General features: G+C 32.9%; 2 protein-coding genes across 3 annotated transcripts; one reads left to right on the plus strand and one right to left on the minus strand.

Moving 5' to 3' along the window:
- Window positions 1-235: 235 nt before the first annotated feature.
- LOC132623924 (probable amino-acid acetyltransferase NAGS1, chloroplastic) lies at window positions 236-8456 on the plus strand. Of its 2 annotated transcripts, XM_060338740.1 has the most exons (11): window positions 236-702; window positions 817-904; window positions 1894-2099; window positions 2272-2423; window positions 3264-3675; window positions 4069-4166; window positions 5289-5400; window positions 5513-5672; window positions 6205-6277; window positions 7770-7929; window positions 8011-8456. In XM_060338740.1, exons 1-10 carry the CDS (start codon window positions 337-339, stop codon window positions 7918-7920), a joined length of 1818 nt encoding a protein of 605 aa, XP_060194723.1. In that variant the 5' UTR covers window positions 236-336; the 3' UTR covers window positions 7921-7929; window positions 8011-8456. The 2 variants fall into 2 exon arrangements, with proteins under 2 accessions (XP_060194723.1, XP_060194722.1); XM_060338739.1 differs by having other exon boundaries at window positions 237-702; window positions 7770-8456.
- Window positions 8457-9028: 572 nt separating this feature from the next.
- Window positions 9029-12990, minus strand: LOC132623925 (NADH dehydrogenase [ubiquinone] iron-sulfur protein 4, mitochondrial). Its single transcript, XM_060338741.1, has 5 exons — window positions 12767-12990; window positions 11441-11529; window positions 10305-10434; window positions 9818-9847; window positions 9029-9344 (listed from the first exon to the last, which is right to left on the minus strand). Exons 1-5 carry the CDS (start codon window positions 12911-12913, stop codon window positions 9288-9290), a joined length of 453 nt encoding a protein of 150 aa, XP_060194724.1. The 5' UTR covers window positions 12914-12990; the 3' UTR covers window positions 9029-9287.
- Between the last annotated feature and the right edge of the window lie 9746 nt (window positions 12991-22736).

Here is a 22736-nt window from a genome sequence, read left to right on the forward strand (position 1 = left end):
TATAATTTTATTAAATTTAAAAAATAATTTGAAGTGAGTAATTAAGATTATAAGTAAAATAAAAAAAAATAAATTATCTTATTTTAATTTGCTTAAAGTGACAAGTAAAAATAAAAATTTATTTTTAGAAATAACACAAGTAAAAGTGAATGGAGTGAGCAATTTTTTTTAGCATATGACCATTCAAACCTACTATTAAATTACGTGGCGAGTCGTTACTCGTCAGTTAGCGGTTCAAAGTCCGTTCCAATTTCTCCCTTCAAAAGCACTTGCTACAACAACAATTTCTTCAACTCCACCAAACCCCAAAGTAAAACCTCAAACGTAAGCACTCATATGGCTGCTTTGCCTCAAATTCCAATAGAACAATGCCAGTTAAAGATTTTGTGTGGCAGCAATACTATTTGGACTCCTCAAGTTCCAAATTATTTCCAGCGTGGATTAACTGGTTCTAATTCGTTAAAGTTTTTACCTTTTAAAGTTAATCATGGGAAAAAATTGTGGGGTAGGTCATTTAGGTGCAAGGTTTTGGGGGAAACAGATGATGTGGGTTTTGAAGTGAGTAGTGCTGTTAAAGACGATTTATTTGTTGGGTTTTTCAGAGAAGCATGGCCGTATTTTCTTGCACATCGAGGAAGCACGTTTGTTGTTTTAATCTCAGCTGAAATTGTTGATAGCCCTCATTTGGATCATCTTCTCATGGCATGTTCCCCCATTTTATTGTGTTTTCTTGTTCCTTAATTTCATTTTAGTTTTCATAGTTGTCTGTTGGCTTTATATAATCTTTTTTTTTTTTTTTTGGTGAAATTATTGCAGGACATTTCCCTACTTCATGGTCTGGGAATCAAATTTGTTCTTGTACCAGGAACTCATGTTCAGATTGACCGGCTTCTTGCTGAAAGGGGTGAGTGAAATTCTCATTTTTTTTTATGGCTAAATACATAGACAGCCCCTTAAAATTATCAGCAAATTCTATTTAGACACTTGATCTAGGGCTTATTCCACCTGAACACATAATAATGTGTTCCTATTAGATACTTTCGGCTCAAATTTTTTTAATTTTTTTTGTGTGTGTTCTCAAGCGTCCATTACGTAAATGAGTTAAAACACTTAAAATATGTCACCTTCTTTAATTATATGCATTTTCCTCAATAACCCGTAATACCTCAAGCCTATTCCAATTGAGGCTGATGTGTATACTTAAAGGAGATGCCATATTTTATTTGGTTAACTTAGCTACCTAATAGACGTTGAGAATATTTTCAAAAGTGTCTAAATGGAATTTTCTGGGAAATTTTAGGGGGCTGTCCATGTATTAAGCCTTTATTTTGATATTTCTTGTTTATGGTCAATGGCAATGTTTTCTCTCTATTTCTGATACTGAGCAGATATTTGGCATTACTGTTTGAAACAAATATGTTATTCCTCATGCTGCTAACAGTTTTAGCATCATGTAGAAACCTTATATATCAAAACTTATGATTTCTAAACTGAAGGTTCTCTTTTGTTAGGAATCTTAGTGAAGGTTCTCTTTTGTTAGGGATTTTAGCTTTCATTCTCAAATTGTCTCAGATTAGTTGATCTTTTTCTAAAGATTCTAATAAATCAGTTTTGATTAGGAAAAGTGCAGTCATTATGCATGCACTCTGTTTCTCCTTAAGACAATGGTGTATGCATCATTTCTATTTCAGAATAAAAGTCTTGAATGTTACAAGGCTTAATCTTTTATTTGTGACAACTATATCTTTTTCTTAAGAATTGTTGCTTTTGACCCTTCCCCCGGACCCTGCTAACACGCGATGCTTTCTGCACCAAGGTGCCCCCACTGATGTTATGCATCTTCTTACAAGAATATTCTAAGAAGCAAGGGATTTGGTTTCTTCTTTTTAACAGGAAGTGAGGCCAAGTATGTAGGCCGCTACAGAATTACAGACACCGATTCACTCGAGGCAGCTATGGATACATCTGGAAGAATTCGTCTTTTGATAGAGGCAAAGTTGTCACCTGGCCCTTCATTGACTGGTGTCCGCCGGCACGGAGAAAATAGTCGCTGGCATGATAGTGTTGGCGTCGCCAGTGGTAATTTTCTATCAGCAAAGGTGCAAATTTGACTCTCCCTGCCTGTTCTTCTGTTCATTTTTGTATTCTTTCCAAAATCTACATTAAGTGCCACCTTGTTACTTTACTGGATGTATAATCATTTTTGGGTTTCAGTTTTATTTATCGTATGTCTTCCACTGAAATGGTGATTTCATTTCATTTTGCTGGCAGAAAAGAGGAGTTGTCGAAGGAATCGATTATGCTTCAACTGGTGAAGTAAAGAAGATAGATGTTTCTCGAATTCGTGAGAGGCTTGATCAGGATTCCATTGTGCTATTGAGCAATCTTGGCTATTCCAGCTCTGGAGAAGTATTAAACTGCAAGTATGCTATATGACTTTTGATAGGTATTTTTGTTGTTGTTTTGCATAAACTGGTGCTGGATCATGTTTTACCTAATTTGTTACCAGCGAATGATAAATGCAGTTCAGGCAGCTAGATACTAAAGCTTAGTCATATTCTTCCAGCATCTCTTTCAATCGAACTTATGTAAAATCACTTTCTTACTGCTTAACTGTTTGACAAGTACTCAAGGGATTTTGTGAAACTCATTCACTTGCAAGTTGCAAAGCTTAAAGTTCGATATTAAGATCTCTGATGATCAATGCGCATTTAGATAGAATTAAATAAATCGAGAAAGTTCACAAGGAAAGTACACTTTTAACCTTATACTCTATGCTTTATTCCTTCTATACAATTTAGTAGTCTTTTCCTATCTATGAATATGTATTGGACAGATAAACTTTCATCTATTCGAAGGGTGGCACTGATAGTGTTCATTTCGTTGAAGGTTAACTTAGTTGATGACTTCAACATACTACAAAAATGCACTTGATAAGAGGAAAAAAAACTTACTACACAACGCTTGTCTGAAGCCAGATTAACTCATCTGGTCAGTGGTCAGTTTGATGTTACTTCAAAGTCATGCATCATTCACTTATATCTTGCAGAGAGATCAGATGATTCGTTATGCCATTGGAAGATGGCTTAGGTTTATACTGAATATGTAGAAAGCAATTTCTGATTGATCAGACTAAGTAGTTTTCAGTTTAGAATTTAAACGCAGTCACTTGTTCTGTTGTTCATGCAACTGCAATTTCTCTTCCCTTTTTTATTTTGGTGCGAGTTGTTAAGACTGATGAAATGCTTTATTCGGAATTGAAGCACATACGAAGTTGCGACAGCTTGTGCCTTGGCTCTAGGAGCAGAAAAACTAATTTGTATTATAGACGGCCCAATTCTTGATGAGTCTAGCCGCCTGATTCGTTTCTTAACTCTTCAAGATGCTGATATGCTGGTCCGCAAACGAGCTGAGCAAAGTGAGACTGCTGCTAATTATGTAAAAGCTGTTAGTCAGGAGGACTTCAATCGTTTAGGTTCCAACGGATCGCTCCCTTCCCAAAATGGCAATGGTTATAGCCGAAGATACAATCCTACATTTCAGAATGGCATTGGTTTTGACAATGGTAATGGGCTTTGGTCTAGTGAACAAGGTTTTGCAATTGGAGGACAAGAGAAACTAAGTCGGTCAAATGGTTATCTCTCAGAATTAGCTGCTGCTGCTTTTGTTTGCCGAGTAAGTTCCCAAAAACACTATGTTTTCAGTAGGTAGTAGTCGTTTGAATTATTCTTTTACCATGCTTGGTCCTCCTAATCATAACCTGTTACTGATGAATCTAGAAGATACTAAGGAAGATTACAGATTCTCTTGTACTTTTATTAAATTTCTTATGATAAGCCTTTGCAGTAGAGATATGTGCATTTCATGAATAGACAACTCTTTGTATTTTACATTAGTGTTTAACATTGTGCAGTTCATCTTAAATATCCACTCTCCCAGTAGTCTTCCATCTCAGTTGCTTTAAACGTGGAAAATTTCATTCTCTGGAATATTGTCACTTCACTTATTAGCGTGATATCTTTTTCTTGTCGAAACTCAATTCATATTATATATTCCCATTTCCATCAGGGAGGTGTTCAAAGAGTGCACCTGCTGGATGGCACTATTGGTGGAGTTTTACTAAAGGAATTGTTCCAAAGAGATGGAGTTGGGACAATGGTTGCTAGGTATGAACATTCTGAAGAATATTAGTTGTGATTACTGTTTCAAGATCTGTTAATTCGGAATTGCCAAATTTGGATCATTACCTGAATAAGCTGATCAGATAGAGTCCTGGATATGTCAGATCATTTGGGTCAGACTAAACCTCCTTTGCTTTCACGCTTAAATATGAGGGTGGAAGCAAAGCGGGGATGTATATAATCATGCTATTATTTGGTCCAATTTTTCTCATGTAACTTAAAATATCAGATAACTAATGAGCAGTACGGATATTAGAAGTTATCAATGAAACAATTCAGAAGTTATTGAGATGTTTAACCAGCTATATGTCTTGGGTCAAATTAAGCATCCTACATTTTAGTGCTTAAAGTACCATGCGTTGGAAGCTTAGTGGGAATATATTTTTATTCTGCTATGGTTCAATCCAATCTGGCCACTTATACTTTTCAGAAATTTCTATGCAACTTAAAGATCCCGTCACCAGATATATGCCCTTATAAATAACACCCAAGGGTGTGGCTTAGTGGTCAATGAAGTGGGTTGAGAACCATGAGGTCTCAAGTTCAAATTCCAATAGAGACAAAAACACTAGGTGATTCTTCCCATCCCTCCTAGTCTTGGTGGATAGAGTTACTTGGTACCTGTTGCTGGTGGGAGGTGGTGGGTATCCCGTGAAATTAATCGAGGTGCGTGCAAGTTGGCCTGAACACCGGAGTTATCCAAAAAATTAAATTAAATTAAAAGATGAATAGGTTCAGATGTTAATGGAATATTTAACCAGCTCTCCATTTCAGGAAAAAAAAAAAGGTTGTTGGGGGGGGGAACCAGCTTCATATCTTGCCAAACGATACCTTAACCTACTTTTACTTTGGATCTGCACTGTACTTAGAACTGCAAGACCAGTGAGAACCAAGATGTTATCATGACTTTTGACTATCAATACCTTCCAAAAGTTTCCAGAGCACTTCATACGACAGAAGTTTGTGATGCAAAATGAGGGACCAGGTCACCCAATATTAGAATGAACACATTTTTTCTTGCCAGATCATTATCTTAATCTTTGGACATACCTAGTTTATATTTGTGTTCGTCCCGTCAGCTAACGGGTGCATGAATCTGTGGCTCAGCGATCTTTACGAAGGAGCACGGATGGCGAGGGTGTCAGATATTCCTGGAATAAAGCAGTTGTTACAACCGCTAGAAGAGTCTGGAACATTGATCAGGAGGACTGAGGAAGAGGTTACAACTTTTGCTTGTCATTACTCAGATTTTATCTAGTCAGCTTCTGTTTTGTATTTGTTGGCTTATGTTCTTCTTTTACCATAATCTTTCATTATTTAACTTGTTCTAGCTAGCGAAAGCGCTGCACTCATTCATTATTGTGGAGAGAGAGGGCCACATTATAGCTTGTGCGGCTCTCTTTCCTTACTTTGAAGAAAAATGCGGGGAGGTTGCTGCTATTGCTGTTTCTCCTGATTGTCGTGGCCAAGGACAGGGAGACAAGATACTCGGTATGATGACTCTTTTCTCATAATAGAACCATTTGTTCTTGCACATTGAATGCATATGAGCAGCTTTGAGGACATTTTAGTTATCCTATTTAGTCCTTATTGGAATTGCAAGCACGATTCCATAAGAGCTTTTAAATACTTGATAAGCCTGTAACAAACAACAGTCACTTTTAAGTGGGTATACTTGTTGGTTTTCCATGTTTCATTATATGCTTGGATAAGCGTATTAAGATATGGTGAACAAATCTAAGTGTTTTCATTGTTCCATATTATCGGCCACCTAAGAATATGTTCCAAAGACGGGTGCCATGGAACATTAGGTTATGAACGTATAACAATGGAATCGACTTGGTTACCAGATTATTAGCTTTTTCAGCCAAGCTTCTAAAAACTGTTTATTTTGAGAAACACTTTTGTCAAAATAGCTTTTCGAAGAATTATTTTTGGGAAGAAACAATTTGTGTCGGACGTTTTATATTGCTGAGCTTGTTACCATATTTACCAATAACTTTGTATTCCAAAATTTTTACAGATTATATTGAAAAGAAGGCATCTTCCCTTGGATTGCAAATGCTTTTCCTACTAACTACTCGCACAGCTGATTGGTACTCTCCTTTCACCTTTCTACCTTTTATTCCCATGGCATTCACTGGTTTACAGGTAGTGTCATACATTTTACTTCCAATTGAGCAAGTGCACATAGTTTGTCCAATTGGAACTTTGAACCGACTTAACTAATTGGCAATGGCCCAAAAGACAGCTCAGAGTAATGTAGTTAAACAAATTTGTGATATTGAAGCTGAATTTGAGTATGTTTGACATCTAAACAAGTAAGAAAAATAGATTCAAACACCATCACGGGTACTTTTGATAAGACAGACATATTCAAAAAGAGCAAAAAAATGTTTCTATTGCTTTTGATGCACTACACATAATTGTTTGGACTCACTCTACTGTTACTGATTTAGGATGCATGGTCACTTTAAACAGGGCAACATGTGTGTTAGGCACCTATACACCGCTTGGGACTTTTGATACATTTAGCATATCTCCTATATTCCTCGTTCTTTTTTGCCCGGAAGTAAAAAAAAAATTAAACCCGATTGTTTTGGCTACTTCATGGATTCTTGTTGAGTCCCTGTAAAGTGTGCTTAAATGTCGCATCTCTTTCAGACATTAGTTGTCTGTTATTCATTGTCTGAGAAGGAAAAAGTTGTATGGTTCTAAGATGAAAAAAAAATATAAACTACAGAGTTCATTGTTTAAATTAGAGGATAGCGACAGTGTTGTTAAAACAAGACCGCAGCAATCATAAAAATAAAAGAACATGAACACTTGATTGATGCAAAAAGCTAATGGAAGTCAGACCAAGAGAAGAAGAAGACAGCTGGCTGTAATTTGATTTGCTTTGAATGCTTAGAGCCTTAGAGTAGTCAAGGCACTTAAGGGTTCTTCAACTCAGCGAGCTTATTGGTCATGATATTCATATATTATGCAGTTTATATTCCAAAGATCAGTCCCAGCCTGCTAATCCATAAAGCGTGAATTTTTTTAATTCTGTTTACCTCCTTTTGCATCAATTAAGTTATTGATCAAAGTTCTTCATTGTATTATATTCTTCTCTTTATATACAGGGTTTGTAGTTGCAAGACTTAATGAATTTTTCTCCAATAAATGAAAGTTGGATGAATCATATTCACCTTCCTCAACTTGACCATAAGTGTGTAACCACCTCTTTAATTCTTTAAACTAGTCTACAATATGCCAATGTTTTATCTATCAAGATCTCCAATATTTTCTGTAAATGTTTGATTATTCAAATGTTCTATGTCCACATGTTGCTTAAAAATTTACTGGACACGAAGAGAAATCTGACTAATGCTTTTTCTCTGCTTTGGTATATGTATATTTATTAGGATTACAGTTAACAGGAATTTCCTGGAAACGTTGATTGAATGAAATGGAGATACCTTCCATCTTTCAAATTTCAACAGAAGATGTTGACCCAATATTAGTGACTGTATTTGTTCTTGAATAAATATACATGGAGAAGACAGGCAATTTGCTGATTCAATATTCATATCTTATTTGTCACAGGTTTGTGAGACGTGGCTTTTCCGAATGCTCCATAGATCATATACCAGAGCAAAGAAGGAAAAAGATCAATCTCGCCCGTAGATCAAAGTATTACATGAAGAAGCTGCTACCCGATAAGAGTGGTATACGTATCGATTGCACATTTGCATAGGGATTGAAGGTTTTTCATCTGTCTGTGTACTAGCTCTGCAACAGGTTCATATTTATTTAGTGGAGTGGATAATCCTTACATTTAATACAGTCCAGTGGTATAGTGGCGGTCTCTCACACAGAAGTGTTGGCTCAATTCTCACTATCCAATTTCTCCTTTCCCTTCGATGACCCCAATGTTCATTCTGCAACTGTGGCGCGACAGAATGATTGGAAGTGAGATGGAGAATCAACCAATTGTTCCTGACAACTGAAGTCAATTATATAGGCGGAAGATTGATTTTTGCTGCTATTTTCTTTGCGGGGAAGTGTGGTGGATTTGGGAGTGGGCATGGAAGAGATATGTATGCTACATAACCTAAGTTAATTGATCTCAATTTACGGACGGTCATTGTTTTCTTTTCTGATGTTTGATGACTGGCTTCTCCCACACCAAATGCGTAGAGTCTAATAGTGTTTTGGATCTTAATTAAAGCTTTAAATTTTGGCTCCTATTTGATTCCGCCAAATAATTAGCAAGCTAGAGAGCTTTCATTCTTTCTTCAGGCACTTACCCTTTCCCCTGGCTTTTCCGCTAACTTTCAATGGTTCGATTATATAAGACTAGTTCTATATATGACATCGTTACTTCTGGAGGACAGATAATTTCTTGATCTCCTCACCAGATCACTAGCTTATCGTCACTCAAGCACCGAGTATTTTAATTTTCTTTGATCTTTGTCACTCAAGCACTCGTGTTTTTATTCTCTTGTGATAAGCCTATTTTATTCGACGAGAATATTACCACTTCGGGTAGAATGAAATTTACGTTCAAACGAGGACAATTAAAACTAGATTAGATTCCAAAATATCTCTTTCGTGACTAGTACACCAGAAAGGTGTGGTTTCCCCGTACTCGAAAAAGCTTGAAGAAATTCAACCCGGCGTATTTGGTTATTGCTTAGACTATGGGAGAAAAAACCTCCTATTGCCACATCCAGTAATCTTCCCCTACTCAGGGAAAGTTACTTCTCTTAACTGCATCATACACTTTGTTTCTACTTGGACATACCACTGCATACGCTAATTTCTTTTGGGGAACAAAAGAAGAAAATAACAATGCTCAAGTCTTTTGACACCACAATGTCCTACTGACCTCCAATAACCACTACAAAGTAGGATCGGGTATAGCGCCCCGAAATTGCTTCATAAAGGTTTTAAGACGTTCCATGTACTTGTGGATTTTTCATATGTCTGATTTATTAAATCCTTCAAGGAAATCCACTGAACTTTAGGAAAGGTAAAGAGGAAGAAAAAACAAAGAATGCAAGGCATTGCGGCAGATCATCCACAAGCACCTCAAGCACTTGAATTGCAGTAGAAAATAAATTATTCTGCTGTCTTGGGAGGTCCCTTCCACTTGAAATTGTCCGCATACGACTTGATCTGCAAAAACAGAGGCAGTTTATTAAGAAAGTTAAATATGGGTAGCCAGAACAGAATTGGAAGAGAGAACAATTAACTAAAGGCCCGTGTTAGGTTCTTGTTAAGGTGTGTTAAATGAATATACGCTATCCTTTGAGCCAGTCAATCATTAATAAAATAAAAGAGACTTTAAAGTGCTTGCAATTTAAACATTTTATTCAATTCCTTTGGGACAGCATTACATCAAACTAGAAAGTTCATTGCCTTTGCATATCAGCATATATGAGAGAACTTGAGAATTATATGTGACGAGAAGGTCCTTTTTAGAAAATCAAAAAGCATTCTAGACTTTTAAACCAGCAAAGGTGCCCCCAAAACAATCATAAGGTGATTGTATCCCTCATAGATACCTTATGAGAAAAAAGAATTTTCACAATCCCGTGCAGAAATAAACCAGCCTAGATTTCTAAATCAGAGTTGTTGTTTAGGCTAACCTTTAACACTGGTGTGTGGCGCTTCTTTACCTGCAGATAAAAAAGAAAAAGGACCACCGCATAAGCAACTTGTTGAAACCAAACACAAAAAGTTGTTCTGTTTATTTCTCAAGATAAACCAAAACTGTTTGGACTAAAGCTTGATGCTAATAGCTGATGCAATGCTCTGTGATAAAGCTAAAGGAAACTGCAAAATCTTGAATTTACATCTGGGTTTTTAGTTCTCTTGCTTGTGATATGAAACTTTAGTTGTTGCTATCTGTTAGAATTTAGAAACTCAAATCTTCCCAAACATGGAGTATTGAAAGACCTTGTTTATGATCGGGCAAGAGGGAAGGGGGCAATCTCTACTCAGCCCTCATCCTAGGACCATGGTTCTAGTAGGTTTCTTCTGTTAATTCCAGAATACTTGTGAGAGGATGGAACTAACAGAGGTCATTAAGCTACCGAAAAACGCAATAGAAATGTAAGGAAGTCTATGCTGTACCCTATATTCCCAGCCATGCTTTTCAGCAAATGCTTTTGCAGCTTCTTCACTCTCAAAAGTAAGCGCTGAATCACCAACATTGGCATATGGATCCCCTGTGGATGTCCACCCCATCAATGGATTCTCCCATCTACATATATAGAAGAAAGAAACATTCTTATCACCCTTCTACTTCAAACTGGGCCATATAAGCTATGCAGAAGAGCAGAAGCTAGATGTAAAACTCGAAGCAGGTGACCAGAGCAACACCCTCATACTTTAATTGGAGGGAAGAGCATGGAAGAATTTGCCTTTAAAAGTATACTATTTTATTCCAATATAGTATGATAGACGATTCAACTAGCAATGTTTACTCCGATTCTCAAGTAAAATGCATACTACATCTGAACTGATAAAGAGGCCACAAAGTAGATTAACAGTTCATAATAACTAATAATAGGAAATAACATTTATCCCACAACCAGTTGCTTCCAGAGATACTGAGACATTTCAACATACTCATATTCAATTCAAAACAGCCTCAAGATCAAAATTTGGATTTCTTAGGTATAAAACAGGAAAAATAAAGAAATTAGTATTAACATAGAATTGTAGTGCAACTAGCAGAATAAATCAAGACAGCATATATAAATGATTATGAAGATGATAGGAATCTGAATGGCAGAATCCTATAAACAGGTAAAAGGAAATGAATTTCGAACTTAGTAAATGAAAAATCAGATGCACCAACATTGTATTAAGTGAAAAATCAAAAGGAAGACAATAAAGTCCACATCTGTAAAACTATATGAACCACTAAAGGAAAATAAAACCACAAACTTTTTAACCTTCACGACGAAGCATTGTAATCAATACCGAATTACCTGTTGTGGTCCAAACTTCATAGTTAACCTTCTATTTTGCGAATAGACACCCAGGCATAATGAAAATTATAGACTGTATCAATCAAAGTTTTCGTTCAGGATCATCTGTTTCTTCTTATTTTTACTTAGGGACGGAGGAAGAAGGTAGATGAGTTTGTATATTGTAATTACTGTACAAAGTCCTGCTGAATTTTGTGCTGGCTAAAAATGATATTGGTGAACCTTGCCAACTTCTTAATACTGAAAAGAAAAGGAAGCTAAACAGAAACATACTTCTGGGTTGACATGAAATTGATCTTCCATTTTCCAACTTTTCCAGACCCCTGTTGACTAGCAGTCCGGGCAGGTGAGAAAATCACAACCTGATGAGCAAACATGATTAACTACCAAAAAGAAGCACAGTGCATAAGATCCAAACCACTAACTGAAAGATATTTTGCATATGAAGATGCAGAAAATATATCTACCAAAAGAAAGATTAGGTTCATTTGGCACCTTTAAAGAAGAAATTAGAGCATACGAGAGTCCTATATAAATTTTTAAAAAAAAATTGTTCCTGATATTTACTCAAAGGCTGAGTTAATAGTGAGTCAGAAAAAGAAAAAATAAACAAGCCAATACATTTGTATAACTACATAAATGAATCCAGAAATTAGGAAAATTGAAAGAAAGGGCAAGCCATACACATGAAATGCAAAGCATAGGATAGATTCGAAAAATAGACGGGAAAAATAGAGATTGCAAGTGTGAAATAGCGTCAAGAGGGCACCATCCCATGAACTGCTATTTCTAAACAATCCATTTTTCACATTAATAGTTCCAAATCCAACACCAAAAGCTAAATTTAGACTTTAGGCCAACCAATTTTAAAGAGTTCTTTGTAGGCTGCAACAAATTGAAGTTTAAAACTCCAACCATCCCATAAGCAAGTTCACGGCAATCAAATGCAATCTGTAAGAAACTATTTAACTAAGTTTGTCCAGAAACGGATGAAAGAACCCCTTGGAGCTAAAGTTTATATTAACCCAACCTGGGTTCTGATATTAAGGCTTAGTCAATGACTCAATTCAAGCTCTAGAAGGTTCGACTTCAACTAAATACTTGCTAAGCCCGTTTTGCTCCTTAATATGAAAAATCAGAAATCTCTACTTCTCACAAGCATCTGAGCAGTTATGCTCTCTTCTGCATCATTTGAATAGCCGTGAGGAAGAAGAAAAGCTAAGGACCCGTTTGGCCATGAGAATTATTCACTTTTTTCCGGAAAATTGTTTTCACTTTATTTGGAAAACCCAGTTTTCACTTTCAATACATTCAAAGTGAACAAAACATTTTTTTTTTTGCAAAACCTATAACCAAACATAACTCCTACTTCAAAAATTCCAAGTGAAAAAATATTTGGTTTCTAGTCTTAGGACTGGAAATGAAGATAAATTCAATTCTCAAAGATACAAGTAAGAGCAATCCCAAATGAATTTGAATGCTCCATATCAATTCCTTTGCTAACCCTAAAATGGGGGAATCGACGGATCTGCTATAGAAGTCCTAATAAATTGGTAACCTAAATGAGGTTAGAGAATAGAAGAAGTTAGTATAGTATACCCTTCGGCGAAGATGTTCATCGGGAATACCAGAGACCATACCGATCTCGCCGGCCTTTATTTCCACCAACGCCTCCGATGCAAACTGTCTTAGCCATATGGGGGTCACAGAACATCGCCAGCCGGCGGTTCGCAGAGAGCTAGCCATTTCCCTGAGATGATGATGATACAATCCGGAGCTCAACTGATGAACTTGCTTGCCCTTTGTATTTGGGAAGAAAACAACACGTAATAATAAATCCAAAAATAAATACTTATTTACTATTTCAATTAGTAGGTTTTTAAAACTAATTATTCCCTGTGTTCCGTAATAGGTAATAAATCCAAAAATAAATACTTATTTACTATTTCAATTAGTAGGTTTTTAAAACTAATTATTCCCTGTGTTCCGTAATAGGTGGCATTTTAGCCAACAAAAAAAAAATTATTCCATAATAAGTGACACATACACGATAGTTAGGTATTATTGTATTCCCAATGTCAAAAGGATTACTTACTACCAGAGCATACTCTAATCAAGAGGGAAAAAATTATTTTTATTATATAAGGGTAATTTAGTAAATTTCAGATTGCATTATTGATTTCTTAATATGCGTATTTTTTTTGTTAAGGTGACACTTATTATGAGACGGAGGGAGTATAGAGTATTAGTTATCACAAAAAACATTACTACTATATTAGAAGCACCGGTTGGGGTGCTTTTCGTCGTCCGTTGTGGGCCCCCCCATGAAACGGGTCCATAATAAAAAAAAAATTAAAAAAAAAATTGTGAGCCCCATATATATTAAACAACAACTAATATTAAAAAAAAATTGTGGGCCCCATATTAAACACCAACCAGTATTAAAAAAAAAAAAAAAAAACCCACCGCATCCAAACTCACGGGAAAAAAAAAAGTGGACCCCATATTAACAAAATTAAAAAAAAAGTGAATCCCATATTAAAAAAACAAACAATGTTAAAAAAAATTGTGGACCCCATATTAAACATCATGCGTATTCGTAGCAAACACTAATATAATAAAGTTTTAAATACGGAGCACAAACTACAATGTTATATTAATCGTGTTTTGAACATAGTTTCCCATATTGACAAAATCAAGCAATATATATATAAAAAAAAAAAAAAGTGAATCTCATATTAAAAAAAAAAATTGTGGGCCCCATATATATTAAACAACAACTAATATTAAAAAAAATGTGGGCCCTATATTAAACACCAACCAGTATTAAAAAAAAAAATTGGAACCCACCACATCCAAACTCACAGGAAAAAAAAAGTGGACCCCATATTAACAACATTAAGCAATATTAAAAAAAAAACTGAATCCCATATTAAAAAAACAAACAATGTTAAAAATAAATGTGGGCCCCATATTAAACACCATGCGTATTCGTAGCAAACACTAATATAATAAAGTTTTAAATACGGAGCACAAACTACAATGTTATATTAATCGTGTTTTGAACATACTTACCCATATTGACAAAATCAAGCAATATATATATATAAAAAAAAAAGTGAATCCCATATTAAAAAAATAAACAATGTCAAAAAAAAAAAGTGCAGACTTTGTATTCTTAGCAAACACTAATATAATAAAGTTTTAGATACGGAGCGCAAATTACAATGTTATATCAATCGTGTTTTGAACATAGTATATATTATATGCATAAAAATAGTGTAAACTAATAATGTCCTAAAGGGTGGGCCCCATACTAAACAACATCAAGCAATATAAAAAATAAAAAAAGAAGAAACTATATAAAGCATGGGTTTAGACCCATGCTTCATCGTCCGTTGTCCCTTAAAAAAAAAGGGTGGGCCCTATACTAAATAACACCGAGCAATAAAAAAAAGGAAGAAAAAAAAGTGAAACTCACCACATCCAAATGCACGGGAAAAAAAAAGTGGACCCCATATTAACAGAATCAAGCAATATTAAAAAAAAAAGTGAATCCCATATTAATAAAACAAACAATGTTAATAAACAAATACTTAGAAAATCAAACAATTAAATCAATAATGATGGACTCATTGTCAAATGCGTATCAACCCATTAGTGGGAGCAAATGAAATTATTGTACAGCAACATACTTAAAATACTTATATATTAAAATAAGATAGAATTTAATTACTTTTTCATTTTTTCCTTACTCTAATAAATGTGAAAAAAAAATTGGGCCCCATATTAAACACCATGCGTATTCGTAGCAAACACTAATATAATAAAGTTTTGAATACGGAGCACAAACTATAATGCTATATTAATCGTGTTTTGAACATAGTATCTCATATTGACAAAATCAAGCAATATATATATATATAAAAGTGAATCACATATTAAAAAAATAAACAATGTCAAAAAAAAAAAAGTGCAGACTTTGTATTCTTAGCAAACACTAATATAATAAAGTTTAAGATACGGAGCACAAATTACAATGTTATATCAATCGTGTTTTGAACATAGTATATATTATATGCATAAAAATAGTGCAAACTAATAATGTCCAAAAGGGTGGGCCCCATACTAAACAACACCAAGCAATATTAAAAAAAAAAAAAAAAACTATATAAAGCAAACCCATGCTTCATCGTTCGTTGTCCCTTAAAAAAAAAGGGTGGGCCCTATACTAAATAACACCGAACAATAAAAAAAAGGAAGAAAATAAAATGGAACTCACCACATCCAAACTCACGTGAAAAAAAGTGGACCCCATATTAACAGAATCAAGCAATATTAAAAAAAAAGTGAATCCCATATTAATAAAACAAACAATGTTAAAAAATAAATGCTTAGAAAATCAAACAATTAAATCAATAAGGATAGACTCATTGCCACATGCGTATCAACCCATTAGTGAGAGCAAATGAAATTATTGTACAACAACATACTTAAAATACTTATATATTAAAATAAGATAGAATTTAATTACTTTTTCATATTTTCCTTACTCTAATAAATGTGAAAAGAGATTAATGTCATAAAAGAAAAAATAATATTAAATGGAGATCAAATAATTAATAAGCTAAATTAGTGAAATTATAATTCTAATTGACGTTTCCTTAAAAAACCGTGTAAAAAACAACATGACAAGTAAAATGAGTTAAACAAAAAATATTTACTAAAAATTAAAAAATAGAAGTTCTTCATGGCCCCATATTAAACACCAACCAGTATTAAAAAAAAAAAAAAGGGGAAGAAAAAAGTGGAACCCACTACATCCAAACTCACGGGAAAAAAAGTGGACCCCATATTAATAAAATCAAGCAATATTAAAAAAAAATGAATCCCATATTAAAAAAACAAACAATGTTAAAAAAAAAGTGCTTAGAAAATCAAACAATTAAATCAATAATGATGGATTCATTGCCACATGCGTATTAACTCATTAGTGGGAGCAAATGAAATTATTGAACATAGTATCCCATATTGACAAAATCAAGCAATATATATAAAAAAAAAATGTCAAAAAGAAAAAGTGCAGACTTTGTATTCTTAGCAAACACTAATATAATAAAGTTTTAGATACGGAGCACAAATTACAATATTTATATATATATATATATATATATATATATATATATATATATATATATATGCATAAAAATAGTGCAAACTAATAATGTCCAAAAGGGTGGGCCCTATACTAAACGACACCAAGCAATATAAAAAATAAAAATAAAAAAAGAAGAAACTATATAAAACATGAGTTTAGACCCATGCTTCATCGTCCGTTGTCCCTTAAAAAAAAGGGTGGGCCCCATACTAAATAACACCAAGCAATAAAAAAAAAGGAAGAAAAAAAAGTGGAACTCGCCACATCCAAACTCATGGGAAAAAAAAGTGGACCCTATATTAACAGAATCAAGCAATATTAAAAAAAAATGTGAATCCCATATTAATAAAACAAGCAAAGTTAAAAAACAAATGCTTAGAAAATCAAACAATTAAATCAATAATGATGGACTCATTGCCACATGCGTATCAACCCATTAGTGAGAGCAAATGAAATTATTGTACAACAACATACTTAAAATACTTATATATTAAAATAAGATAGAATTTAATTACTTTTTCATTTTTTCCCTACTCTAATAAATGTGAAAAAAGATTAATGTCATAAAAGAAAAAATAATATTAAATGAAGATCAAATAATTAATAAGCTAAATTAGTGAAATTATAATTCTAATTGACGTTTCCTTAAAAAACCGTGTAAAAAACAACATGACAAGTAAAATGAGTTAAACAAAAAATATTTACTAAAAATTAAAAAATAGAAGTTCTTCATGGCGCCATATTAAACACCAACCAATATTAAAAAAAAAAAAAAAAAAAAGAGTGGAACCCACCACATCCAAACTCACGGGAAAAAAAAGCGGACCCTATATTAACAAAATCAAACAATATTAAAAAAAAATGAATCCCATATTAAAAAAACAAACAGTGTTAAAAAAAAAGTGCTTAGAAAATCAAACAATTAAATCAATAATGATGGATTTATTGCCACATGCGTATCAACCCATTAGTGAGAACAACTGAAATTATTCTACAACAGCATACTTAAAATATTTATATATTAAAATAACATAGAATCTAATTACTTTTTCATTTTTTCCTTACTCTAATAAATGTGAAAAGAGATTAATGTCATAAAAGAAAAAATAATATAATCAAACAATATTCATGTAATTTCTAAAGTATCTCATTAAGTCAATAATGATGGATTCATTGCCGCGTGCGTATCAATCCATTAGTGGGAGCAAATGAAATTGTTTTTCTTCAAAAGGTTAAGTAGTCAAACCATACAATTTTCTTTCTTTTTTTATATTAGCCTGAGATCTAATGTAGATATTAAACTGTTGTATTTGTTATTACGCCATGTCATTTATTTGTTATGTTTACTAAAATAAATATACTTAAAATATTTATATTTTAAAATAAGATAGAATTTAATTACTTTTTTATTTTTATTCTTACTCTAATAAATGTGAAAAGAGATTAATGTCGTAAAAAAAAAAAATATATCAAATGGAGATCAAATAATGAATAAGGTAAATTAGTCAAATTGTAATTCTAATCGACGTTTTCTTAAAAAACCATCCAAAAATGACAAGTAAAATGAGCTAAACCGAGAATATTTACCAAAAATTAAAAAATAGTATTTCTTCGTTTAAATAGAAAATCAATTTCTACTTTGTTTCGTTTTAAACATGTAAAATTAATAATTTGAATTAAAATTATCTAAATCAAAATTTGATAAAAAATAATAAGTATTTTACACCTTTAAATTAATCGAATTAAAATTGAAAGTATTAACTGATGCTTAAATATTGCTATTGTTTTATCTCAAAGAGAGGAAAATAGTTTCCTTTTAAACAAGTCTTCTCCTTTAAAAAGTATTAATAAATTTTTGTAGCAAACACGAATAAAATAAAGTTCTAGATACGGAACACAAACTACAATGTTATATTAATCGTATTTTGAACATAGTATATGTATATATATATATAAATATAAACACAACTACATATACATAGATACAGTATAATCCGAAGTGTTGGGCCCGTGCGCAGCACGAGCATAGGCCATCTAGTTTACTATTATATGCACAAGTAAATACGCTTTAAATGACCACAAACATAAGTACGGTATCGAGGAAATACTTAATAGTCTGTTTGGCTAAGTTTTTAAAATCAATTTATTTTGAAAATTACTTTTTAAAAAAATATTTTGTGAGAAGCATTTTGTGTTTGGATAATTAATTTAAAAAGTACTTTTGAGCAGCAATTAGCGTTTGACCAAACTTTTAAAAAGTGTTTTTAATTGTATTTTTCTCAAAAGTGCTTATGAGGAAAAATTACTTTTTTTTAGCTTCTGAAAAATTGCTTCTGCTGCTCCTCAAAAGTACTTATTTCTCCCAAAAGCTTGCCAAACACCTCACTTTTTTAAAAATAAGCATTTTTTTTTAAAAAATAAATGCTTTTGGAGAAAAATAAGCTTAATCACTGAGTACTTTAAAATACTTACTTTTTAAATATACAAAACACTTATAAATTATATCTGCGAAAATAGCTTTGTAAAGAATACTTCGTATCATCTAAAGATAATATTTTTAATTGACTTTTAATTTATTTTTTATTAAAAAAATAACAAAGGTTGATAATACAGAGGATAAAATAGATATTTCGCCGCTTGAATGACACGACTTTACTAGATAATTTTAAATAATTGAATCACCTTCTTTGTAATGAACTCCTCCAAATCGCCCCTAATCCATAATGCTTTGGTATGCATGTCTTGTTATATGGTAAAAATGTTTTTCCAAAAGATTCCCTTCAGACTTATAGGCAAAGATTGTTTTCATTTAAAATATCCAACTTTTACGAAAAATATTCACATCAAACCAGTGAATACAACTCGTACTGTATATATCCCTGTTTCTATTTAACACTTATTAGATATTATTGTCAACCATTAGTCCATTACTCAAAGATTATTATCAAAATGTTTTAGTTATCACTCAGTGGCGGAGCTAAAATTTTTGGTAAGGTTGTTCAAATGTTGACGAGTATATAATTTTTTTTGATGAATGAGTGCAACAATTTTTTTTTTTAACATCATCACTGCACACCCGCCTAAAAATTTATGGTCCATTTGATTTTGCAAGTTATTCTTGATAAATTTCATTGCTAGAAAACTCTTACGGTGATTACAGTATCAAATGACAGCAACAACATACCCAATGTACGTAATCCCACTAGCGGAGAACAACAAGGGGCATTTCGAGAATGTTACAAAGCGAGAGATAGCGACTAGTTGATTTTCTTTGGAAAAAAAAAAAGAAGGAAAGAAAGAGAGCAAAGTTTGATAATTAAAATGTTCACAGAAGCAATTAAAAAATAAAAGAGAACTAAATAAGTGGTTGCTAACTTGCTATTAGATCTTGTTGTCTTCTTTTTAACAATACGGCTTCTTCTTTTCTAGAAAATAAGAAGGAAAGAAGAAAGACTAAAAGAGCTTTAATAAATGAGTCTAACGTAACTCCAAACCAACATAGGAATAAACCAAATGCAAATCATAACTCAAATATAAATAAGTTTAGTCGTAACATGAAAGAAAATAAGTTCAAATACAAATCAACCAAGTAGCTTCAAACATTGTTTTTATGTTTTCTTTTAAAGAAAGAAGATGATCAGCGTTTGACGCAAACTTTAAATCGCGACTTTTAGATAAAATTGAACACCCTTTACCTCTAAGCTATTTATCTCAATTATTTTAAGGGTGTTCAAAATTTAATTAATATCCAGTTAATTATAATATCTACTCCATATAATAGTACCATTTTCCAGCCAAGGGTGTGCAGATGACCACCCTTGGCCATGAGTGGCTCCGCCACTGTTATCACTTACACTATGCCTTTTGTGATTTACATTATACTCCCTCCGTCTCAATTTATGTGACACTTTTCGCTTTTCGAGAATCAATTTAACTAAACTTTAAAGCTAATTTGGACTAGATAAACTCAATATTTTTAAGATTAAAATTTATATATTTGAAAACTACGTGAAAAGTAATATATGTTGCAACTTTTCTCATATCAATTTGGTGAAAAAAATACATATTAAAATGTTATTCAAAGTTCATGCAGTTTGATTCTGGGAAAGTGAAAAGTGCCACATAAATTGAGACAGATGGAATAGTATACTTTTTTATCCAATCAAATACTGAATATTGATTTAAAAAAAGATTTTCCGTACGTAAAATATTTTTTAAATTAGAAAATATTTTTTAAATCACAAAGTGTGTTGATGCTGTGATGCACAATTATTATTGTTATTGCTTTAAACTTATCTTAGTGAAGAAAATATGAAGCATAAATATCAAAAAAGGAAAAGAACAAAAGAGGACTCCATAGAGTGTGATTGAAGAGAGAAGCCAGTAATTGTTGAAAGAGAGAGAGAAAAAGCATAGGCTCTTTATGGGGCTTAGGAAACGACAACTAACAAGCTTAGTGATCAATGAAGTGGATTGCGAGGCAAGAGGTCTCTGGTTTAAATTTCACGAAGATAAAAATACTAGGTGATTTTTTTCGATCTTCCTGGCTTTGGCGAATAGAGTTACCGATACATCTGCTTGTGAGATGTAATAGGTATCTTGTCGAATTAGCTGAGCTGCGAGCAAGCTAGTCTGAACACTACACTTATAAAAAAAGAAAAAAGAAAATGACAACTAACAAGAGGAGATTTGGAAAGAGACGACCACAATTTGAGCTCAGAGGTTAAAGATAAGCGTCTAGGGAGGTAAAGATTACTCCCTCTCGATCAAAAAGAGTGTCATCTTCTTAGTCTTTATTTTTTGGTTTAAAAGAGTGTAAAGAATTAACCTTATTTTTCCAGATTTACACTTATTAAGTGTTAAGTGACCAAATCTCAATACTTATTTAATTAGAGATGTTTTAATCAAATTACCTATTTTTGGTCTAAGAGTTAATATTTTCTTAAGTGTTGTGCAAATATTGCAATGTATACTCTTTTTTATCCGAAGGGAGTATCAAATAGCCAAGTTCAAAGGATAATTAAGACCGCAGATAATTTAGGTGTGCAACTAATAGTATGTGCTAAGTTTAAGAGGGTGCCATAAATAATCTAAAATGGTTAGGAGTCATTTATTGGAGAACTTAATTAAGAGCTCGAAAGAGAGTCGTTGGTTTGTCAACCCATGAATCACATAGAAAAATGCCCCTACCATTTAATATATACGTATAGTTAAGCGAGACCGTGCTTGAAAATGACCTGATTTCCAACGCACCAAGCACAAGAATCTAAGACTACCAGACTTTTTAATAATCTATAGTTCTATACGTTATTTTCTCAAAGCAGGTATAGGAGCAATGTAACTTTGAAAGGAAAAGTAGTGAACAACCATGGGCAACCACCAATTCCCTGGCAGTTGAGGGGACGATGAAGACTCTAAAGGTCAGATTCTTGAAAGCTCGTATCAGGAAACAGAGAAGATTGAGAGAAAAGATTTTTGGAAAAGATTTGAATGAAACTGAAATTTGGAAAAGATTTGAATGAAACTGAAATTTTAAGCCCGAAAGCTCATCACACTACTCGTCTCAATTCATGTTCGAATGTGTTAGATATATAGTAATTATGTAAAACAAAGTACGAACATGAGCAAATGAGAGACCAACAAGGGAAAAAATCTAGAATTATTTTGGAAAAGATTTGAATGAAACTGAAATTTTAAGCCCGTCTAGCCTGTTTGACCAAATTTTTAAAATCAGTTTATTTTCAAAAGTAGTGTTTGACCAATTTATTTAAAAAACACTTTTGAATAGCAATTAGTGTTTGACCAAACTTTTTAAAAGTGTTTTTAAGTGTATTTTTCTCAAAAGTGCTTTTAAAAAAAGTGTTTTTGGGCAAAAACTATTTTTTTTTTAACTTCTGAAAAACGGTTTCTGCTACTCCCTAAAAACACTTATTTTCTCTCAAAGACTTGGCTAAACACCTTAATATTTTAACATAAACACTTATTAAAAAAATAAGTAATTTTGAAAAAAAAAAGAAATAAGCTTCGCCTTAGACTGAATGTGATTTCGTTAATATTTTTATGAAAATTAGACCAATAGCTTCTACTATGTTTCTCTCTCTAGTTTAGGGTAGAAGTCTGACCCATAACTTTGGGATGTTTTCAAGGCCTATAATATTGATATTGCGACGCTCAATGTATTTACCTTCTACTCTACTTCTCTCTGCTGTTAAGGTGATTTCCAGTTTGATGTTGAAAAAGGAAGACGTTTCATTACCCTTGCTGGAGTGCAAACAATGGACCATAAATTCTTGGATCTCAAAATATTCCCTCCTCGGTATATACAGGCTCTTAATGTCATCTCCATGTTTGGAGAAATTGACGATACTTCCTCAAAAAATATGTTTTCAATGGATTTCTTGCTGTCATTTT

This window comes from Lycium barbarum, chromosome 12 (assembly GCF_019175385.1).
Source record: "Lycium barbarum isolate Lr01 chromosome 12, ASM1917538v2, whole genome shotgun sequence".
NCBI lineage: Eukaryota > Viridiplantae > Streptophyta > Magnoliopsida > Solanales > Solanaceae > Lycium > Lycium barbarum.

Excerpts from the sequence above, each read along its gene's own strand:
- LOC132623924 (XM_060338740.1), top strand. The coding sequence starts at position 337 with ATGGCTGCTTTGCCTCAAATTCCAATAGAACAATGCCAGTTAAAGATT. Across the intron at positions 703-816 it reads ATTTGGATCATCTTCTCATG|GACATTTCCCTACTTCATGG; the intron begins GCATGTTCCCCC and ends AAATTATTGCAG. Across the intron at positions 2,424-3,263 it reads GGAGAAGTATTAAACTGCAA|CACATACGAAGTTGCGACAG; the intron begins GTATGCTATATG and ends TCGGAATTGAAG.
- LOC132623925 (XM_060338741.1), bottom strand. The coding sequence starts at position 12,913 with ATGGCTAGCTCTCTGCGAACCGCCGGCTGGCGATGTTCTGTGACCCCC. Across the intron at positions 11,530-12,766 it reads ATGAACATCTTCGCCGAAGG|GTTGTGATTTTCTCACCTGC; the intron begins GTATACTATACT and ends TTTGCTCATCAG. Across the intron at positions 9,345-9,817 it reads GCCACACACCAGTGTTAAAG|ATCAAGTCGTATGCGGACAA; the intron begins GTTAGCCTAAAC and ends CTGTTTTTGCAG.